Source organism: Tachysurus vachellii, chromosome 6 (assembly GCF_030014155.1).
Source record: "Tachysurus vachellii isolate PV-2020 chromosome 6, HZAU_Pvac_v1, whole genome shotgun sequence".
Lineage (NCBI taxonomy): Eukaryota > Metazoa > Chordata > Actinopteri > Siluriformes > Bagridae > Tachysurus > Tachysurus vachellii.
Window position 1 is genome coordinate 28585586 of NC_083465.1, and position 21522 is coordinate 28607107.

The 21522-nt window shown below is 40.2% G+C and overlaps 1 protein-coding gene across 1 annotated transcript; it reads right to left on the reverse strand.

The window, feature by feature from the left end:
- Positions 1-286: 286 nt before the first annotated feature.
- On the reverse strand, positions 287-20781 carry hpgd (15-hydroxyprostaglandin dehydrogenase). The gene is made up of 7 exons (XM_060873191.1): positions 20624-20781; positions 20208-20331; positions 19261-19367; positions 17468-17564; positions 5432-5508; positions 3519-3682; positions 287-943 (listed from the first exon to the last, which is right to left on the reverse strand). Exons 1-7 carry the CDS (start codon positions 20714-20716, stop codon positions 820-822), a joined length of 786 nt encoding a protein of 261 aa, XP_060729174.1. The 5' UTR covers positions 20717-20781; the 3' UTR covers positions 287-819.
- Between the last annotated feature and the right edge of the window lie 741 nt (positions 20782-21522).

Here is a 21522-nt window from a genome sequence, read left to right on the forward strand (position 1 = left end):
TATTGTTGATATAATAATCATAATTAAGTATTCACATCATCAGTAACTGTACTGCGTTTATATCTTGGATTTTTATATTTTCTTTATTTTTCCTTTGTTCTATAATTTAATTTGAAATTAAATTGAATTAATTTTATTTCCATTTCTGACCATATTTTTATTTTAACTGTGTTTTATAATACAGTCTTAGAAAGCATTTCATTACATAAACTATTTATTTATTTGTTTATTTGTTTGTTTGTTTAACAACTTACTCACAAATTAATAAGGCATGGTAACAAGACAGTGTTTGTTTTTGTGTATTTATTTGTTTGTTCATTTATTCATCTGTGTTTCGATTTTATTTTTAAAATCAAAATACTACGCTTATTACTAGCACACAGTTGTTATCATATTGTAAATAGCAACATGGCAAGTTAAGCAAATGCAAATGAAGAAGGATTTGTGTTGTGTCGAGTGATGGGAGCAGAAAGGCAGATAATAAATATCATAAAAGCAAACATGACATCGATCAAACAGCAGTGAGGAAGAAAAACAGACCTGATACCTGATGAACGTCTAACATGATGAAGTTCTAAAACTGTCCTGCTTAACTTTTTGCTCTGTGTTAACAAACACGTGACAGGAAAGCTGCGAAAGCTGTTTCCTGTTAACATGTGTCTTAACTCATCCCTTGTATATGTAACAGCTCACATCTGCAGGAGTCCCGGGCACATCTGGACTGAGCTCTGATATTTGTGAAGACCGGGCTGTTCAGGCTGCTGAGTGAGAGCCCTGAGCTGAGCAAGAGCTGATCTGAGCGGAGGGTTTAGAGATGGTTCAGGCTGACAGAGGCTCGTACACGTGGAAGTGAATCCCTTTAGAGCAGGTGATCTTCATCACGGCTCCATTCAGGCTCTCATCCGTTATAAGGCGCATCATTCCCTCTGCGATCAGAGATGGCCTACAAACACATAAACACACATACAAGCATCGGATAAAAGATCTTTGCTAAGTGACCGAAATGCTCCAACCACACGATGAATGCTGCAGTTAGAATGTTAGGGCTAGGTCAGGGGTCGGCAACCTTAAACACTCAAAGAGCCGTTTGGACCTGTTTCCCACAGAAAAAAAAACACAGGGAGCCACAAAAGCCTTTTGACATCTAAAATGAAGATAACAGCCGCATATATATCGTTTTTTTTATCTTTATGGAAAGTATAGAAAAAACTGTAGTGTGTTGCATTTATGAAATCAATGAACTGCTACCGAGTAAACGACATTTTATTTCTGCAGGCAAACAAAAATATTTTGAACAGTTTGAACTAACTTTAACGAAAAAGACGCTTAGTTGAATGTTACTTTCAAATAAAATGTTCAATGTCTAATTGAGTCCTCTACGTATTCATGACATCAAAATTTTAACTTGCCGTCTGCAGCAAACCAAAAACGAGTCTGCTTCTGTGTGTCGGATTTCGCAAGTCGGCGGTTATGGCGCGTATTTTGAGTGACAAAAAAATTAAAGACGGTTTATTTTAATGTTACAAGAGCATCATAATCTTAGAATTTAGAATTACATTGTTTAAAAAACTAACTAACTAAAATAAAATAAATTTAAATGAAATATTTATTTTACAAATCTACAGGGAGCCGCAGCAGAGGGATGAAAGAGCCACAAGTGGCTCCGGAGCCGCGGGTTGCCGACCCCTGGGCTAGACGATGAGCAACAGACAACAGCATGTGAAAACCTCATATCACGTTAAAACCAAGACGTGGCAAAATAAACAAACACGGTTCAGTAAATGCAAGTCAGATGCAAAACACAATGAACACAATGGACACAATCAGAACACAATGGAAGTGCTCGAAGGTAGCGTTGGGGGAAATATGTGACGCTGAAAAATTAGCAGAAGTTAGTTATCATTGATGGCCTGATGAACTACTAAAAAAATGGTGGAGAAATATATATATATAGATATATATATATATATACATATATACAGCGGGTAAAATAAGTATTGAACACGTCAACATTTTTCTCAGTAAATTTATTTCTAAAGGTGCTATTGACATGAAGTTTTCACCAGATGTTGTTAACAACCCATTCAATCCACACATGCAAAGAAATCAAACCATAGATGTCTGTGAATTAAGTTATGTTTAATAATGTTAAATGACACAGGGAAAAAGTATTGAACACATGAAGAAAGGGAGGTGCAAAAAGCCATGGAAAGCCCAGACAATCAGTAATTAGAACGCAATCCTGCCCCTTGTCAATGCACATTAATATCAGCTGGTTCTGTCCAAACTGATGGCCTATAAAAAGGTCTCGTTACCAAGGTATCACACAAGAAACATCTCATTGGTTACAGGAGGATTTCAAAACTTCTGTATGTTCCAGTAAGCACTATTGGGGCCATTTAGAAAGCACCTTTAGAAATAAATTTACTGAGAAAAATGATGACGTGTTTAATACTTATTTTACCCGCTGTGTATATATATATATGGTGGAGCGTTACAGATACGATGTGTATACTACAGATACAGGTGGAGAGCTACAGATATGGTGGCACATTATAGGTAGGGTGGAGAGCTATAGATACAGGTGGAGAGCTGCAGATATGGTAGAGAGCTGCAGATATGGTGGCACATTATAGGTAGGGTGGAGAGCTACAGATACAGGTGGAGAGCTACAGATACAGGTGGAGAGCTGCAGATATGGTAGAGAGCTGCAGATATGGTGGCACATTATAGGTAGGGTGGAGAGCTACAGATACAGGTGGAGAGCTACAGATATGGTAGAGAGCTGAAGATATCTGTAAAGCTGCTTTGAGACAATGTGGATTGTTAAACATGCTATACGAATAAATTGAATTGAATTAAATAGATATGGTAGAGAGTTTCAGATATGGTAGAGCGTTACAGATAGGGTGGAGAACTACAGATATTTAGGAGCATTACAGATACAGTATTGTGTTACAGATACACTGAAGTGTTACAGTTAGGGTAGAGAGCTACAGATATAGCGGAGGGTTACAGATTACAGACCATATCTGAAACAATCTACCACGTCTGTAACAGTGTGACAGTTAATCTGGAAGACTCTCCAGTGATTGGTGAGAACTCATCACAGCTAAGAGATTCCCAGCCTTATAGGACAAAATCACTTTAGAGACACAATCAATTCTACAAAATGCCAAAAAAGGCCACTTCATCTCCATTTCCTTCATCACTGAAACACCGTCTGTGTTTTTCTCATCACCAGTTTACACCAATATTTTGTACCGTAGACTCTACATTGTTATAATTCTCATGATTAGACTTGATCATTTTTTATGTGTGTACGTTTCTATGAGAGTGTGGGTGTGTGTGAGTGTAAGTGTGTCTACACATAAGCAGTTGACCAGAACCTTGCTACAAGCGAATGAAAATTCTAAAAGCATTTCTTGAGGACTGTCAAACACCATACAGGAGACGTTGCACTCTGAATGATTTATGCTCAGAAAGCGTAATGCTGGAGGAATGACTGAAATACTCACTTCAGAACTCCGTACTTGTCCATCTTCTGCTTTAAGTCATCTTTGAACTTGTGGAACTTGCCCATGGTTTCTTCATGCTCGACGCTGAGGAGGAGCTGCGTGTCAACGAAAGCCGGACACAGGACGTTGATCCTCACGCCGTAATTGCAGTGTTCTGATGCGTCCTGACAACAACAAAAAAATCCAATCTTGAGTGCACACATAGTACAAATGATTTTTCTTCCCGTATATAATCTGTTGTGCAGTCGCCTCTGTAAGGGTCATGTTTCCCAACATGTTTGCCCTACGCTCACACTACTAGGTCACTCCGGTCACTTCCTGTTTTGATGAGAAATGGTAGTAGCTATGTATAACCAACACAAAGCGCTTGTTCACGACTTTGGGACATTATGGCCTTTGGTCAGTTTATTTCAGCTACATTTGACAGTATGTGCAAAAAGAGTCTAGTATAAAATCACGCTATAAAAGCACGTTCGCCTCACACCTCCAGGATCGGGGTTCGATTCCCGCCTCCACCTTGTGTGTGTGGAGTTTGCATGTTCTCCCCGTGCCTCGGGGGTTTCCTCCGGGTACTCCGGTTTCCTCCCCCGGTCCAAAGACATGCATGGTAGGTTGATTGGCATCTCTGGAAAATTGTCCGTAGTGTGTGATTGCGTGAGTGAATGAGAGTGTGTGTGTGTGCCCTGCGATGGGTTGGCACTCCGTCCAGGGTGTATCCTGCCTTGATGCCCAATGACGCCTAAGATAGGCACAGGCTCCCCGTGACCCGAGGTAGTTCGGATAAGCGGTAGAAAATGAGTGAGTGAGTGAGAGAGAGTATCTCTATAGACATTTCATCACAGGTCATATATGAGAAGATAAGATGAAACCACAGTTGGTTATGTGTGCAGTTATGTAAGTGGGAACCAATTGCAGTTACAGTGAATATGAACGAGAAAGTAAAGAAAATTCGGCCCGGTACTTGGTCTGAGGAACCTTTGGAGGTTCTTGGGATCTGTCAGATCTTATAATTGTCCCTTTTTCCCCACACACAAATTATTTGCTTCTTTAGTTTACATTAAAAGATTACATTCAGTGTTTGGGAAAAGCTATTGTGACAAATCCAGTAACACCTACAGCCAAAGGATTTCCATTCAGAGCTCAGAAGCAGGTAATACTGTAGCTATGCCAAACCAATGGCCACATACAAGAAGGCACAGCGGTGGTAGCTGGGTGGACCTGGGATTTGAACCTTCTGATTAGTAGCCAACATCCTTAACCACTGAGCTACCACATCCCCTGACAACAAATGTGCAGTTTAATGGAACATTATGTGACATACGGTTAAGTACGGTGACCCATACTCAGAATTTGTTCTCTGCATTTAACCCATCCAAAGTGCACACACACAGCAGTGAACACACACCCGAAGCAATGGGCAGCCATTTATGCTGCGGCGCCCAGGGAGCAGTTGGGGGGGTTTGGTGCCTTTGCTCAAGGGCAACCTTAGGGTTAGGAGTCAGACTCTCAAACCATTAGACCACGACGTCCCATGACAGAGTGTTTAAACGCTCTGTTTAACTTTGGTAAACATGCAAGGTCAAATTTCAATGTTTAATAATCTAGGACACTGTGTTCTCTGAGAATCTGAAAAGGAACTGCATCATATCTCTACGTTATCTTAAAAGGTTTTGTTCGTGAAGTCTACATCTACTCGTCGACTCAATGCCTCATTTAGAACATTTCCCTTGACCTTAAATAGTAATGAAACTCAGGGCTTCCCTTTAAGAGGAAATAGCGAGGGTCAGCAAAGTCAACAAAAAAATATAGAGTACTAGAGTTGATATCTGAGCTGATTTCTGTATCCAAAGCAAATATTTTATTGGACACATTATTGGAACGTTGAGCAGGTGAAAGAGGGCTGATTTACTCACCGCAAGTGATCTGGAGAAGCCGATCACGCCGTGTTTGGTGGCCGTGTACACCGGCTGATATGGGGAATGAAGGAATGCTGTAGGAAAAACAAACAACGGAAACGTGGTCATTCGTTCCTTCCAGCCTTAAACATAGATAAACATCTCTAAACACAGCAGAAGGAACTACAGCCTGGTTTGTATGTGCAGAACGAGAATACTGTGCACGCTTGTAAGGAATCAAACAAACACCCGGTGTTATGCTGTTCTGGGAAAATAATCCACAATCCGTATCGACGGTAGTGATAGTGTGATCAAGCTAATTAGTTTTTATCCATTGCTAGTGACACTAGTGATGCGGGACATTCATGAAAGCAGTTAGCTGCAGTTGTGGCTTGTTGTTATGGAAACACAGCACCATGTGAACAATCAGAATCAAGAATTCAGCAGAACTGCGGCTTCTTTTACACCCTGAAAATCCCTCGAATTCTCGATCCTATCACTCGCTACTTCTCATTAAACGATGTATGTGATATGTTGCAGGTTCTCGCACTTATCCCTGCGTACTCTGTAGATTTAGGAAATAAAAGGTTTCAGATATCTGCACTCTTTCAATCAACACATCAGGTGCCGTGATGTGCTCCAGGATCTCCGACAGTTTACAGCGAAGATTCTTCGACATCCAGGATCGACACGGACGAAGAAAAAGAAACCGCAACTTGACGAGCACCGTGAACGGTTTCCAGCGTCTTCGTCATGGAAAAAACTGGAGCGTGTTCTAAGCCTGAGCATTTTTTTTTTTTTTTTTTCTTCTTCCCTTTGAAATGAGAGCCAGTCCTGCCAGCTGCCGAGCATGCTTAAACAAAAGCCGTGCTCCAGAAACATAATGTGGTCAAGGATCATTTCCTCTGCTAAATAAATCTTCATGATCAGTACCACTATTTTTAATAGAGCCACACAAACCCGAGCAGCAACTTCATTCTTGGTCCACTAATAAATTTCAGCTGTCTGCCGGCTCTGTTTCTTCGCGTCTCCGTTAGCAAGGCACACTCGTGTTCTTAATCCATCACCTCCAAGGCTCGAGGCTCTGACATGATAAACAACTTTACGACCGGCGCCAACCCTTCAATTACTGCGCAGGACATGCAAAAACAGCGTTTACAATTAAGCAGCTTCCTGTGTGTTCAGGATGACTGAATGCAAACACGGTGTTGACAAGACTAATCCACGTCGGGCACAAAGGGAGCCTCTGTTTCCCCTGTTTTCCCTGCGAGTTCGTACCGCTACGGACTCTCCATTAAGTTGTGATCAAGAGGCAACTAAAGAAGAATGAGGTAATGCCACTGAGGTGCTGCATGGCTGTTGTGTAAGAGCAGAAGGAAGCAATCTTCACACTGCCGGGACCTTGCAACACATCATGTCAGCGTTAAACACCTGAACCACAAAAAGTTTGGGTCACAATAAACTTGTGACAATAATCTTTCACTTATAGTCAGATCCAACGATCTAACTGATCGTGCCACTAATCCAGGCTCTAGGTGCTGTGGTAGCTTGGTGGGTAAGGTGTTAGGCTACTGATCAGAAGGTTGTGAGTTTGAATCCCAGATCCACCAATCTATAAAAATGCAAGTTGCTATGCCACAAATGTTAATTTAGGGCCTTTTTACACCCGGTCACTTCATGTGTTGTCTCTGATCCGATAGCTATCTGATTTGTTAAAACTGTACCATTTACATTAGGCCACATAAATGCGTCTCGGCGAATCGGATATCGATCCGATCTTTCTACTCCCGCCCAAAATGCAAATATATTTTACCTCATTTCCGGGGTAATTGACATGTAACACGCTTTGGTGTATGCGGTTGCTACAAAAAACAGCATTTACTGTTTGCTGCATTTTCGCTGGCGGCAGCAGTGCATTTTAAGACCCTACGAGACACCTGGGTGAAAGATCAGAGCCAGCGCTGATGGGAAAACATATTTGTTTCTGACGCGATGTACGACTCGTGAGTCACCTGCGAGTGACGTACTTCCGTTTGGGAGGAGTATAGCGCTGACGTATGTGGCTTGAACAACCACATTCATTTACACCTGTCCAGTTTCATCTGAAACGCGTCCCAGACCACCTCCTGAAGGGGTTTGTACCATCGGATTTATATCCGTCTCGGAAACGTTTCGGAGGGCATTTAGACCTGGTCTTTTTACCGTCGGATAGATATCTGATCACAGAAAACACATGAAGTGACCAGGTGTAAAAAGCCCCTTAGATGTTGGACTACTGCACAGGAAGGTCTTTTTGTTTAAATCCCAGCATCACCAATGCTGGGCACTTGAGTAAGGCCCTCAACTGCTCAATTGTGTAAATGTAAGTCACTCTGAATAATGGTGGCTTCTAAAATGCCCCAATGAACTTTTAACTTGAATATAGCAGAATTCACTACATTAAAAATATGTGAACACTTAGCTAATCCCTTAACACGATAGCTTGTGTTGTTGGTATGTGGTTGATTAGTGGTTAAGGTGTTGGACTACTGATTGGAAGGTTGTGAGTTTGAATCCATGGTCAACCAAGCTGATACTGAGCAACTCCCAATTATCCATTCATTCATATTCTACCGCTTATCCGAACTACCTCGGGTCACGGGGAGCCTGTGCCTATCTCAGGTGTCATTGGGCATCAAGGCAGGATACACCCTGGACGGAGTGCCAACCCATCGCAGGGCGCACACACACACTCATTCACTCACACACTACGGACAATTTTCCAGAGATGCCAATCAACCTACCATGCATGTCTTTGGACCGGGGGAGGAAACCGGAGTACCCGGAGGAAACCCCCGAGGCACGGGGAGAACATGCAAACTCCACACACACAAGGCGGAGGCAGGAATCGAACCCCCAACCCTGGAGGTGTGAGGCGAACGTGCTAACCACTAAGCCACCGTGACCCCCAACTCCCAATTAGTTGTATAAAATGGGATAAAAACATAAGGTAAGATTTTCTGGTAAATCTAAACTTATCCGTTGTCCAAAAATAAAAAACATGTATTTATTCTAGGCTCTTTCAGCTTGACTTTAGCACTGAATTAAAAATTTTGTTTGGTAGGACAGAAAGTCTACAGAAATTAGTACAAGAACCTCCAACATGCGTCACTTGTGGAAAGGATTTGACCTGCATGGTGTAAAAAAAAACATACGCAGTGCTCCTGAATACTTGATTCTAGTTGATCAAACAATGCTGTCTCTGTTATAGAAATAACACACACCGGGACTTAATAATACATATCACTATATTTCCTCAGTAGTAAGTCGCTTTGCATAAAAGAACTGCTAAAAGAATAATTAGAAATCGTTTCCTTTCCCCGTCCTGAGACATATATGCATCCTAAGTTTGCTTTTCTTTTGGATTTACTTACGCATAGAGTACATAGTTCTCAGTGTAACAGTGCATCTTGTACAAAAAGCATACAAAGCACATGTCAAGGACATTAGCACTAGACCGAATCACTAAAAGCTATGACTCCGCCTTCAATGTTTAAACCACTCCCCATATACATATCTGATGCAAAAGAAGTGCTTTGGGTTCAAGATGGAGTGAGTTTTGTCTAAAAAAAAAAAAATCACTATTTAATGTGATGACCTAAGAATTAAAACAGCTTTTCTTTCTCGTTAGCCTGACTCAGTAGCCCTTTAGATTCTTTATTTTTTATTAGTTCTAGATTAAGCTACACACAAACAAACACACAATGCATTACACAATGAGCTAGATTTTAAACAAGTTGGAAAAGCAAATTAAAACGTTTTTATTTTAGTAATATATTTATTTTACCCCACATGCCAAAAATCAAATGGTGATTCGTTTTTGCTTTAAAGTTTTGGCACCCCATCATCATGAAATCTACCAACTTATAAGGGAACTATATTTGTTATGCCTTGCATCTGAATGTTGTTGGATGTAACCATTGTGCAGATTGTGTGAGTTTGGGTTTAGTGTCCTAAAGTACAGTAAGAATTTTCCCAGCATGTTTATACAAACACCCGGACGGATGCGAAGACAAGAGAAGAGTCACGTGTCAAAACCCTGGAGCTTGTGTTAGTGTTAGAACCTTTTAATGTACAGTTTTAGACCTATAAATTATTTAACATCCTATAAATCAAAAATCTTTGTTTATTTTGAATTGTATAGTGGTCTGATTTTACTGAATGCTTCAGTAGACATGGAGTCATAACATGGTCAGAATACACCAAGCAGCGTTTGTGTGTGTGTGTGTGTGTGTTTGTGTGTAGACTGAAGTGTTTGTGCAAACTGAACCCGATTCACCGCTTCACCTATCTCAATCTTTTATCACTGAGCACACCGTGGGCCCGTGAGCGGTATTGCTGTCAGCCATCTGAAGGCCATTTGTTCGTGTTTGAACGTGCCTGAAGCGTGCTTAGAGGGTACGTTATGTTTTCTTTAACCGACTCTCGTTCATCAGCCCATGGAGGAAACACGTAAAAAGCTCATTGGCCAATCTTCACATTGAAAGAGTGCAAGGTTTTAGTGCGTAGACATGTTTATGATCTGCCTCTATGTGTGTGTGTGTGTGTGTGTGTGTGTATGAGAAAGACCGTCTGAAGTAATCAACCAAACAGGAACTTTGTCTTCGCACAAACACACACTTCTGCTTTTGTCAGCACAGTCAAACAGCTCACACAGACGCCTCTTTAACTGCTCAGAGCACATTTCATTCCCATTACAGATGTTATTTAATCACACACGGATATCGATTCCAGCTGAACACGTTCCTCATCTCACACCAGAACACATTCCTAACACGGTCATTTCCTTGTTTATCTTCTAACACACACACAGCCCTGTAAGTGGAGCGTGTAAGCTCGGGAGTGCTTCATCCAGCTCGGAGCTGCTGCCAAACTAAAAAGGTGCCTAATGGAAGAGGTCTGATTTGCTTTATAACTCTTACATCTTACAACTGTTTAGGTGGAAATCTGTCGGTCGACCTCGAATCACCCTTCACTCTTACAAGAAGCAGCTGTAAGTAAAATTAAGTGAGGGTCAAAACAAGACAAAGCGTCGTCTCTTATTCTCACCTCCATCCAGAGGCTCACAGTAAACAGTACACCAGAGCTGAAGTCAAAAACAACGTGGTTAAAGCGTTCATTCATCAGTTAGATCGTAGTGACCACATCAGAATTTTCCGTTTGGGACAAAATCAGTGCTCAAGTCACTTTTTTTCCCAATGTTTCTGTACAGTGTAGTGATGTAACCAACACATTTGGACCAATCACATCCAGTATGAAGAAGCCTTTATTTGTCAGTACAGTGAAATTCTCTTCTTAGCTTATACCAGCTTAGGAATTTATGGTCAAAGCACAGGGTCAGCTATGATACAGTGACCAAGGAGCAGAAAGGGTTAAGGGCCTTGCTCAAGGGCCCAACAGTAGCAATTTGGCAGAGCCGGTGCTTGATCCCTTAACCTTCTGATTAGTAGCCCAGAGCCTTAACCGTTTGAATATTCTGATACTGATTTGCATGCAAGCCAGATATCTAGCATTCACTATAAAACTTTGGTAAATTGTCAATAAAGATGACATATGGCAAACCAGTCACCTTCGAGATACTGAAACTTGTGTCTAGAGTTAAGTTGTAGATGCTGTAACCAAAATATGTTAGCTACACAACCTGGGGGCTGAACTAACTAGCTAACTAGCTAACTTAGGCAGACAAATTTATCATAGGAACTTAAATGGACTTAAAGAGACTTAAAGAATAAAAAAATCTTGCTGTTGAAGGAACAATGGATGTTCTGGATGTTTAGAGCTGCTTTAAAGGTGGGGTCTCCGTTGTTTGAAAGCCAATGTTGACATTTGAAATCACCAAAACAAACACGCCCCTAACCCAAATGGGTCCCACCCCTGTATCGATAGCTCCGCCCACACGTACATACGTAACCCAGACAACTATTGGAAAGAAATGTGTCTTTATCATAGCTGAAGGGAAGAACAATACGATTGTAGATAAACAAACAAGCAAAAATGACACACAAGCATAATCATGTAAAGGACAAAGGCATATATTAGTTCTGTGTAACAAAGCAAAACCAACGTTACTCACCTATCGAGAAGGAAAAAAGCGCCTCGGCGTCTTAAGTAAAGTTGGTCACATATTCAAAGATTGGAGTTTCCCGAGTCAATAACTCCTGAGCTAAACACTGTTACTACACAAAACACGGTTGTAGCTGCGTCTCTACATTACTACGATAGAAAAGAGGTGTTATTTGTGTAGTAACAGTGTTTAGCTCAGGAGTTATTGACTCAGGAAACTCCAATCTGTGAATATGTGACCAACTTCCTGCTCCTTCAGTTCTCTCCAGCGCTGGAAAGCTGATCCTATATTAACACGTCCTACTTCTTACCTTATCGTAAGTCTTTCTTCACTTTCTTTCTTTGTTTTTATCCTCCATGTCAATGTTAAAACCGCTTTCTGCTAATGTCACACATGCGCACTGAACACTCTCTCCGCCCATATTGACAAGACACGCCCCTTTCTGCTCATTGGCTACACGTTAGGTTTTTTGTTTTTTTTTTAGTTTGTTGTTTACTTAAATATTCCAGGATGTGCAGTTCTAAGAAAATAATCTAAACAACCTGACCTGACTTGTCAAACCTAAAGGACTGAGACAGACTGCGATTATATCATTAACAGAAACGATTTAGATAATTACGCAAAATCCGTCTAGCTTCGGATAAAGAAAACATGGGAATGGAATAATTAAGAGGAAGAGCTGCATGCCCTTACATGATATAATCTCAGATTAGAAGAATTAATTAATGGTGGCGGATCGTGGATCAGGAGGAGCGCGAACTGCACTTCACCTTCAGCAGCAGCGTCTTGAACGCAGCTCTCGTGCTCCGCTGTTGTTTATCTACAGTATGTGAGACCTGCAGAGAACCTAAATATGCTGAGGAATCAGCCAGGGCCTTTGAATACTCTTACAGACAGACACACACTCACACACACACACACACACACACACTCACACACACACACACTCACACACTCACACATTCACACACACTCTGAATGTAGTAAGCTAAAGTTCAAACTGTGTCTGCATTCCAGCATGTCCTCACAGCTGTAAGGGTTTTCTCTAGCTAAAAGTCATTGGGTAAGAGGAACAGCAGCAGGTTTTACACACAGACACACACACACACACACACACACACACACACACACACACAGAAAGGCAGAGACAGACACATATACGCAGATGCAGATACCTATGCAGATACACAGAGGCACAAAAACACACACACACATGGGGACACATATGCACACAGAGGCTCATATGCATACTTTCACACACACACACACACACACACACACGCACACACACGCACGCACACACACGCACGCACACACACGCACGCACACACACGCACGCACACAGAGGAACAGAGAGAAACACATGTACACACACAGAGGAACAGACAGACACATATGTACACTCACACACAGAGGAACAGACAGACACACAAGTACACACACACAGGTACTCAGAGGTGCAAACACAGAGGAACAGACACATACACCCATACACACATACACACACACACACTCACACACACACACACACACACACACACAGGAACAGACAGAAACACATGTACACACACACACACACACACACACACACAGAAACAGACAGACACATATGTACACACACACCACACACACACCACACACACACATACACACACACACACACACACATACACACACATACACACATACATACACACACTGAGAGACCTGGACAAACTAAAACACTAAAGCTCTGCTGCATCACTCTCTTTAGGTAGAGATGAAGCGAGCAGTAACTCTCAATGAAGCACTACCAGAATGGTATAGCCAAATGGCATTTTGTCACACACTAACACACTTTGTCACACACTAACATATTGGCTATGAACCAGGATGTTGTCTCATCGTACAACGTCGACGGAGTCAATGGATTTTGTCATGTTTTAATGCGTGGTCGCTATCTATCATGCTAGCTTTCGATTTCTATCACTCCAATGCATTTTCCTCTCTGTTCCCCTTTATTTTCCTGATTAATAAAATATTACCTGGCACCTTTTCAAGCTAATGAATGCGACTAGTAAAAAGAGCTTCGGCTACAGCTAGCGACGTTGCTTATCGTCTACAACTGTCTTGCTGTAATAACACCGTGATATTAGTTACACGTGAAAAGCTTCCTGTTACAGATGTGCTAGATCAGCTTCTTTTGATCCCTACAGTGCCGATCTGTCAGTGTCTCTGCGTTCAGATCACACGTTCGGATCACATTTCATCTCTGACTCAGCAACTCGGGAGAAAGCTTTTTGGCACCGGTCCTTCAGAAACAGAAAACTGCTTGATTTTTTTTTTTTTTTTTTCTAGAGGTCTAAAGGAGACTGTTGGAATTGGCTGAGTTAGTATGTAGAAAGGAAAATAAAGAAGTCGACTTTGGCTGAACTTTTCACGGTATTCCACTCACAATGTTTCTACAACGTTGTGGAAATGTTATTGGAACATTTTTGAAGGTTCTATGCTTGTTTTTACTGTACAAGAAAAGCTAAGACACTAAGTTAAGGTTAGGATTTAGCTCGATGTCATTGTAACTGGACAGATGGTTCTTTTCAAATAAAAGTTTCTTTCTAGTTCTAATTGTCACTAAAACTTTACAGGAACGTTATACTTAAATAAAAACCATACTACACTCTTACATAATATTTTAGCTTATATAATAAATATAAAAAAAAACCTCTAAAACAAATAAATACTAAACTTGACTAAACTTTTGTATGCTTTTCTATCTATATTAACGAGTCCATACTGTAAAAATACTTTGGTTTTCTACTGAGCTTAGATTCAAATCACATAACTTTCACTCGGTTGATTCTACCTTACGGCTCTTTATGCTCACTAGAGACACAAAGAAAAAGAAAAACACATTGTCTCCAATAACAACACACCACGTCTGTCCTCAATAATTCTGAAAGCATGTTTTATTTGCTTAGGCGTAACCGCGATGAGTAAACACGTTCGCTATGTGAGTCACGCTAAAGGCTAAAGCCACTGCGCAACCAATACGCAATCAGCAAAGTGCTAAGTCAACATCTTTGTTTTATGTTAATAGGAAATATTTGCCTGGATCATCTGTCACTACATTCAGAGCTGATCCTCGACAAGCCTGAGGGAATATTTCTTGTGTTTGTGTGAATACAGACGATAGCAGAGAAGCGTAAGCTCCGAAGTCTTAGTGTTGAGTATAGGAGAAAAAAAATCCTTCACATACAGCGAAGTCATTTGAAGTAACAAAATATAAACAATGATCTGTTTAACCATTTCCTCTTTTAGCTTGTTACTGTACTTTTCTCAGTACTTTGGTATTTATGCCTAGCACTTAGCGCTAAGAACCAAACAGCTTTATATCTGTATATATGTATACTTTCAGAGGGAATCAAGTTAATCTTTCAATGTGATTTCCACGACTTCCTCACGTTACCCACATTGCAGTGCTGAAAGCGTAACAGTTAGATTTAGCCCTCTTCCTACAGAGAGCCATGCAGCAGTGCTTTAGTCTTTAAATTAGCCAGCTCTGTCACTTCTTTATTCTCCGTTCAAACAGATCCTGTAAATAACAATATAACTACTGTATATCAGACCAGCTGTTAGAATATTTCACTTCGCTTAATTTCTTCAAAATCAGCAACCTGCTTACTAGATCCCTTATCTACATGATTATTAATAGTAGCAACCAAAAACCTTCTAAAAGTAATCAATTCTTCCCTTAGCACTGACTATATGCATAAAATAAAATAAAATAAAATAAAAAAAATTAAATAAAATTAAATAAAATTAAATAATCTCGACAGATGTCCAACTACAAGCCAAAATCAAACCTTCCGTTTATCTCCAAGATCCTAGAAAAGGTCCTAGCACAGCAGTTCTGCTCAGACCTACATAGGAATAACATCCATGAAATGTACTGAATCAGTCGGGATTTAGACCAGCGAAGGTTAAAGTGGTAAATGACCTGTTTGATCAGGGTTGTGTCTCTTTGCTGGTGTTGCTTGATCTTAGTATACGTAGCTTTTGACAACATTGACCATTCTATACTACTTGATGAGCTAGAATCTGTTAGAATTAAGTGAACAGCCCTCCCTTGGTTTAGGTCTTATTAACTGATCGTTATCAGTTTGTAGAAGTTAATGGTGATTTTTTTCTGTGCATACCAAGGTTTTTATTCCTGGTGCTATTCTATTTAAGGCCCACTGCTTTTTTTTTTTTTTACTTATCTATGCTATGCTACGTCTGGGTAAAACTACTCATAAACATAGTATTAGCTTCCACTGTTATGCTGATGACACACAGTTCTATGTTTCAGTCAATGTTGCCAGATGACAGACATCAGCTTAATAAGATTGAAGGATGTGCCAATTTAATCAGTCATCAGACCTTTATTAACGTCATCCTACTTCAGAGGTGCTTGAACTTGAACCCCATGCCTCTAGAAGTAAGCTTTCTAATTACAGAGTTACTCTGGATGGCCTTCCTGTTTCATCATGTGCAGTCGTAAAAGAAATCAGTGTGATTACTAATTCTAGTCTTTTATTTGAAGCTTATATAGACAGGTAGCCTTCTTTCATCTCAGAAATATTGGTAAGATAAGAAATATGATGTCACAACATGATTCATAAGCAATAGTTCATGCTTTTGTTGCCGTTGGGTTTAATTATTGAAATGCCTTACTGTCTGGATGTTCTAGTAGGAACATAAACAAGCTCCAGTTAGTCCAGAACACAGCAACTAGAGTCCGAACTAGAGCCAGAATATATGAACACATCACTCCGATCTTCACTCTACTCTTCTAACTTGTTTTTAATGATCAGCCACAATTATTCAATCAAAAGGTGCAGGCTATCTGTTAGTACCGCGTATACTGACGGCTACAGCAGGGGGCAGATCTTTGTCTTACAAAAACCCCACAGTTATGGAAAAGCCTTTTAATTAGTGTTTGGGACTTTTTTTTCCCCCTCAGATTACAGAGCAGATCTGGAGCATTTATGGACATAGAGAGTTTTTGGTAAATTGGAAAGTCTCCCCCTCACTCTCACACATTCACATAGGTTTGTTGGTGGTGAAGTGGCTGGATGATTTATGTCCCAGGAAGCCTGTCTTCTGGCTCTCCCGTTAAGGTATGCTATCATAGCTAGTCTTCTCAGAGTCCTTGCTTTCACTCTGTACACAATATATGTTTTCCTTTACCATTACATGATCACATGCATAACTAATATTCTGTATTTATCTGTCCTGAGATCCCAGTGACTGCGCCTGCCTGATCTATCCTGATACTTCTGGTTGGAGGCCACTTACTGCTGCTAAGGATGGTTCCACATGGCTACCTGGAGATACCTTTGTATTACTGTGGATGGTACCAATCAGAAACCATGGAGATGGCTTTAAACTAATTGCCACATCAGTTTTGCACACTCGATAACGTCAACAGAAAAGACTTCATGCTAAAGCTATACCGAATACAGACATTAAGCTGAAGCTCATATTCATAAGTTGCTCCAAAGCTCTTGGTTACACAATTACACTTGATTATACAGTGGACAGTTATACAAAGGAAGTCATTTATTATTACATGGGAGGATGAGTTCTAGCCCATGTGTCCGGTTCCTCTCAAGGTTTTTGGGAGTTATTCCTCACCACTGTTGCGTCTGACTTTCATTATTATTCAGATTGTTATATTCCTGTAAAGCTGCTTTGTGCATTGTAAATAATGCTATCGTAGTAAAATAAAAATGAATTGAATTGAGCTAACTGGTTTTGTTAAGATTCCACCACATGAATTGATAACAAGTACAATGTGTCATTTTTTTAATAGCTTAAAAAAATGCAAAAATCACATTTCTGTTATTATAGAAGAATAAAACACTGTATATCAATACAATGTTATTGGATTTAATGCCACTTTTAAGGTGTTAGGAGCGGGAGGATGTTACCTGCCATGGAGGAGACGTTAATGATGACTCCGCCCTCCTTGCCGTACTCCTTACTCATGTGCTCCAGAGCTAAATACGTGCCTTTAATAACAGACGTCTGGAATAGAACAGAAACACATACATCGCATCACACAGAATACACCTGTAAAGTGAAATAAATCAACTTCTAACGTACTGAGACATAATTAACGCACATTATAACGTATGTGGTGAAAGGTTTCATCACAGTATGCTGTAAAGATGCCAAGTCAAATACTGAAACAGTTACACTACCAGTCCAGTGTGAGTCAAGAACATTTGACAACATACTGTTCAGATGAAAGAGATAAGATTCAGGTGAGATTTTCATTTCAGACCTGTTCTATCGCGAAGCACGTTCAAGCTGCTGCTTTTAATTGATTCTAAACAAAGAAATGTAAACGATAAATCAGTCGTTTTTTTGTTGTTGTTTATTTGTTTTTGTTTTAATGAGACATTCTTTAATATTTTACAACCTATTTATTAGCATTCTATTTTATTCTTTCAATGTAATTTGCAATTCACAGTAGATAGATAGATAGATAGATAGATAGATAGATAGATAGATAGATAGATAGATAGATAGATAGATAGAAAAATGCAACAATAATCATTTGAGATGCATCTCAAATTTCTCTACCCTCTAGATACCATATTAACCATAGCAACAATTCTATACCTTTAAAAAAATCTTCACATGAAGTGAAGTCACTGAGTAAGTTGTTACTACCAAATAGAAACCATGAGCTGGTTTCATACACCGTTTGTCCAAAAGTATGTGCACCCAGGCAACCTGGAAGATCTCGAGAGTTCTACACAGACCCCTGACTCTGACTCAACCCCACTGAACACCTTTGGGATGAACCGGAACTGTTGTCTCATCAACATCCCAACATCAATGTCTGAGCTCATGAATTCTCCTGTAGAGGAAAAATCCACACTGTCTCAGAAAGAGACTCAATGCTAAGATCATGAGACCTTCTACAGATAATGGAAAGAATAACAGCCTCGGAGGTGTGCAGTTCTAGAAAAATAATCAGCAGCAAACACGTTAAATGGGGGGCACGGTGGCTTAGTGGTTAGCACGTTCACCTCACACCTCCAGGGTCGGGGTTCTATTCCCACCTCCACCTTGTGTGTGTGGAGTTTGCATGTTCTCCCCGTGCCTCGGGGGTTTCCTCCGGGTACGCCGGTTTCCTCCACCGGTCCAAAGACATGCATGGTAGGTTGATTGGCATCTCTGGAAAATTGTCCCTAGTGTGTGATTGCGTGAGTAAATGAGTGTGTGTGTGTGCCCTGCGATGGGTTGGCACTCCATCCAGGGTGTATCCTGCCTTGATGCCCGATGACGCCTGAGATAGGCACAGGCTCCCTGTGACCCGAGGTAGTTCAGATAAGCGGTAGAAGATGAATGAATGAATACGTTAAATGTTAAATGTTAAATAAACAGCGTCTAAAAGACTGCTGTCGTGGAAAATTAATCGACGCCTTCTGACCAATCAGAATGAAGAATTCAGTGACTTGCTGTGAAATTAGACAATGATAAGAAGAGCATGTGTAACTGATTAGCTGCTTTATTGTGCTGTGAAATCAGAGCCTGGTGACACAGGAATGTCATGTTTGCTGTGTGACTGTAATTTATCACAATCATAGATGGCAGGTGTCGGCTCTTGTGCCCTGAAGCCGTGTGTGTGTGTGTGTCTAGTTATCAGTCCTGCACTGTATAAACTTTGGCTCAGTCCACATCCAAATCAAGACAAAGGGTGTTTCCTCACCAGGTTCACCTCGATGGTCTTCTCCCAGTTCTTCTCGTTGTTGATTCCTGCATTGTTGATGACGATGTCTAGTCTTCCGAATCGCTCCACTGTGCTCTTAAATGCCTCTAAACAAAGAAATGTAAATGATAAATCAATCAACAAGTGAAGTGGCTTACTTTATACTTTTTCTTTTTTTTAAGTGGTTTGTTTAAAGATAGATAGATAGATAGATAGATAGATAGATAGATAGATAGATAGATAGATAGATAGATAGATAGATGCTAAAGTAAATATTTATGAAAGTAAAACTATGAAACTCATAAAACTAACAATATTTGGATTAAAATAAAATAATAATAGACAATACAATAATATTACTACATCAGCATCTTTATCATATTTTTTACATTTTGTATTTCAATATTTTTATGGCTTTCAAACATTAAAAAAAAATTGGCATAATTTTTTTATCCAAACATAACAACAACAACAATAATAATAATAACAAGATGAAGAAGAAAAAGAAGAAGAAGAAGATGATGATGAAGAAGAAGTAATTATTTCTTTATTGCAGGAGTCTGAGAGACATCACACAGTCCTCACTACAAACAGATCACTGATGCAGAAAGTAAGAAAGCTCAGGATTTCTTGACATCTCACATCTGTATTATGCAATGGAGAACATTCCAGGGTTTTGGCCTGAGGTGCTCTGGAGGTCTGTAATACAAGCTGTTTGAGCTCAGAACAATCGCACCTTGTTCCAGCACAGGTGATCAAGGGATTTAAAAAAATGCAGCCTTAAAAACAGATAAACTGAGAGAGATTAACTTAGAGCCAGTGAGAGGATGAGGCATGTTAGAAGAGAGAGAGAGAGAGAGAGAGAGAGAGAGAGAGAGAGAGAGAGAGAGAGAGAGAGAGAGAGAGAGTAACTCTGAAATGAAGAAGACGGTGTTTATTCTGGTTACCTTCTAGTTTTCCCCCGTCCGTCACGTCACACTGAATGAAAATGCAGTTGTCTTGTCCAAACTGATCATCTAACTTTTTCTTACACTCCTCTCCAACCGACTGGTTCAGGTCTACCAGAGCAACCTGAACACAATAAAAGAGATTTGCTACTGACAGGGAGAGAGAGAGAGAAAGAGAGAGAGAGAGAGAGAGAGAGAGAGAGAGAGAGAGAGAGAGAGAGAGAGAGAGAGAGAGAGAGAGAGAGAGAGAGAGACAGACAGACAGAGAGAGAGAGAGACAGAGAGAGAGAGAGAGAGAGAGACAGACAGACAGAGAGAGAGAGAGAGACACAGACACAGAGAGAAAGAGAGAGAGAGAGAGAGAGAGAGAGAGAGAGAGAGAGAGAGAGAGAGAGAGAGAATAAAGCTTATAAAACCTTGGCATGGTTCTCCAGCAGGCTCTCGGCTGCAGCTCTCCCGATCCCCTGAACTCCTCCCGTCACCAGAGCCACTCTCCCGAGCAGCGCCATTTGCCGCCGCGGACTGAGCGACACCGCGCCGCGCTTTAAGTAGCAGCTGGAACCCGATTCGCGATTCGATTCCCTCTAAAGAATCGGTTCTTTTTTTTTTTTTTTTTTTTTTTTACAGATTCTCCTAAAGTGAATCGGTTGGGGAATCGAAACGCAAACAGGAACAGAGGCAATTTTACTTCTGTTTGTTGGGCAACATTTAGGGTGACATTTTGTTTGCAGGCTCAGGGATGTGCACAGAAATATCAAATAAACCTTATTTTAGTTCGGTGCTAAATGTACAGATGAAAAACAAACAAACACTTTAAAACTGTTCAAATTTTGTCTTTTTTACAGAAAAAATAATTCACAGGAATCAGCTGTGGTACATGGTGTTCTTTTTCAAATTAAATACAAATTATTATTATTATTATTATTATTATTATTATTATTATTATTATTATTGTTGTTGTTGTTGTTGTTGTTGTTGTCGTTGTCGTTATTATTATTATTATTATTATTATTATTATTATTATTAGTAGTAGTAGTAGTAAATTCTTGCATAATTTAAATGTCAAGCAGTTACTGAACAACGCTGCAAATTTCTCTGGTTGGTGAATCAAATGAATCAAAACACGCGCTGTTCGATTCACTTAAAAAGATTCGGTTCTTTCGAATCGTTAGCGAAGCGGCCGAAATCCTTGCGTACAGCGCGCGCGCGCACACACACACACACACACACACACACACACACGTTCTTTTGACATTTAAGTGTTACTTTAAATTAAATTGTTAATTTGAGCCAAATAAAAATGTTTTTCCAAACC

Bases quoted from the DNA above. Each gene is read 5' to 3' on its own strand.
- hpgd (XM_060873191.1), bottom strand. From the start codon at position 20,716: ATGGCGCTGCTCGGGAGAGTGGCTCTGGTGACGGGAGGAGTTCAGGGG. The intron at 5,509-17,467 runs GTAACATCCTCC...TTTTTCCTACAG, and splicing joins TAACGTCTCCTCCATGGCAG to CATTCCTTCATTCCCCATAT. The intron at 3,683-5,431 runs GTGAGTAAATCA...TGTTGTTGTCAG, and splicing joins GCTTCTCCAGATCACTTGCG to GACGCATCAGAACACTGCAA.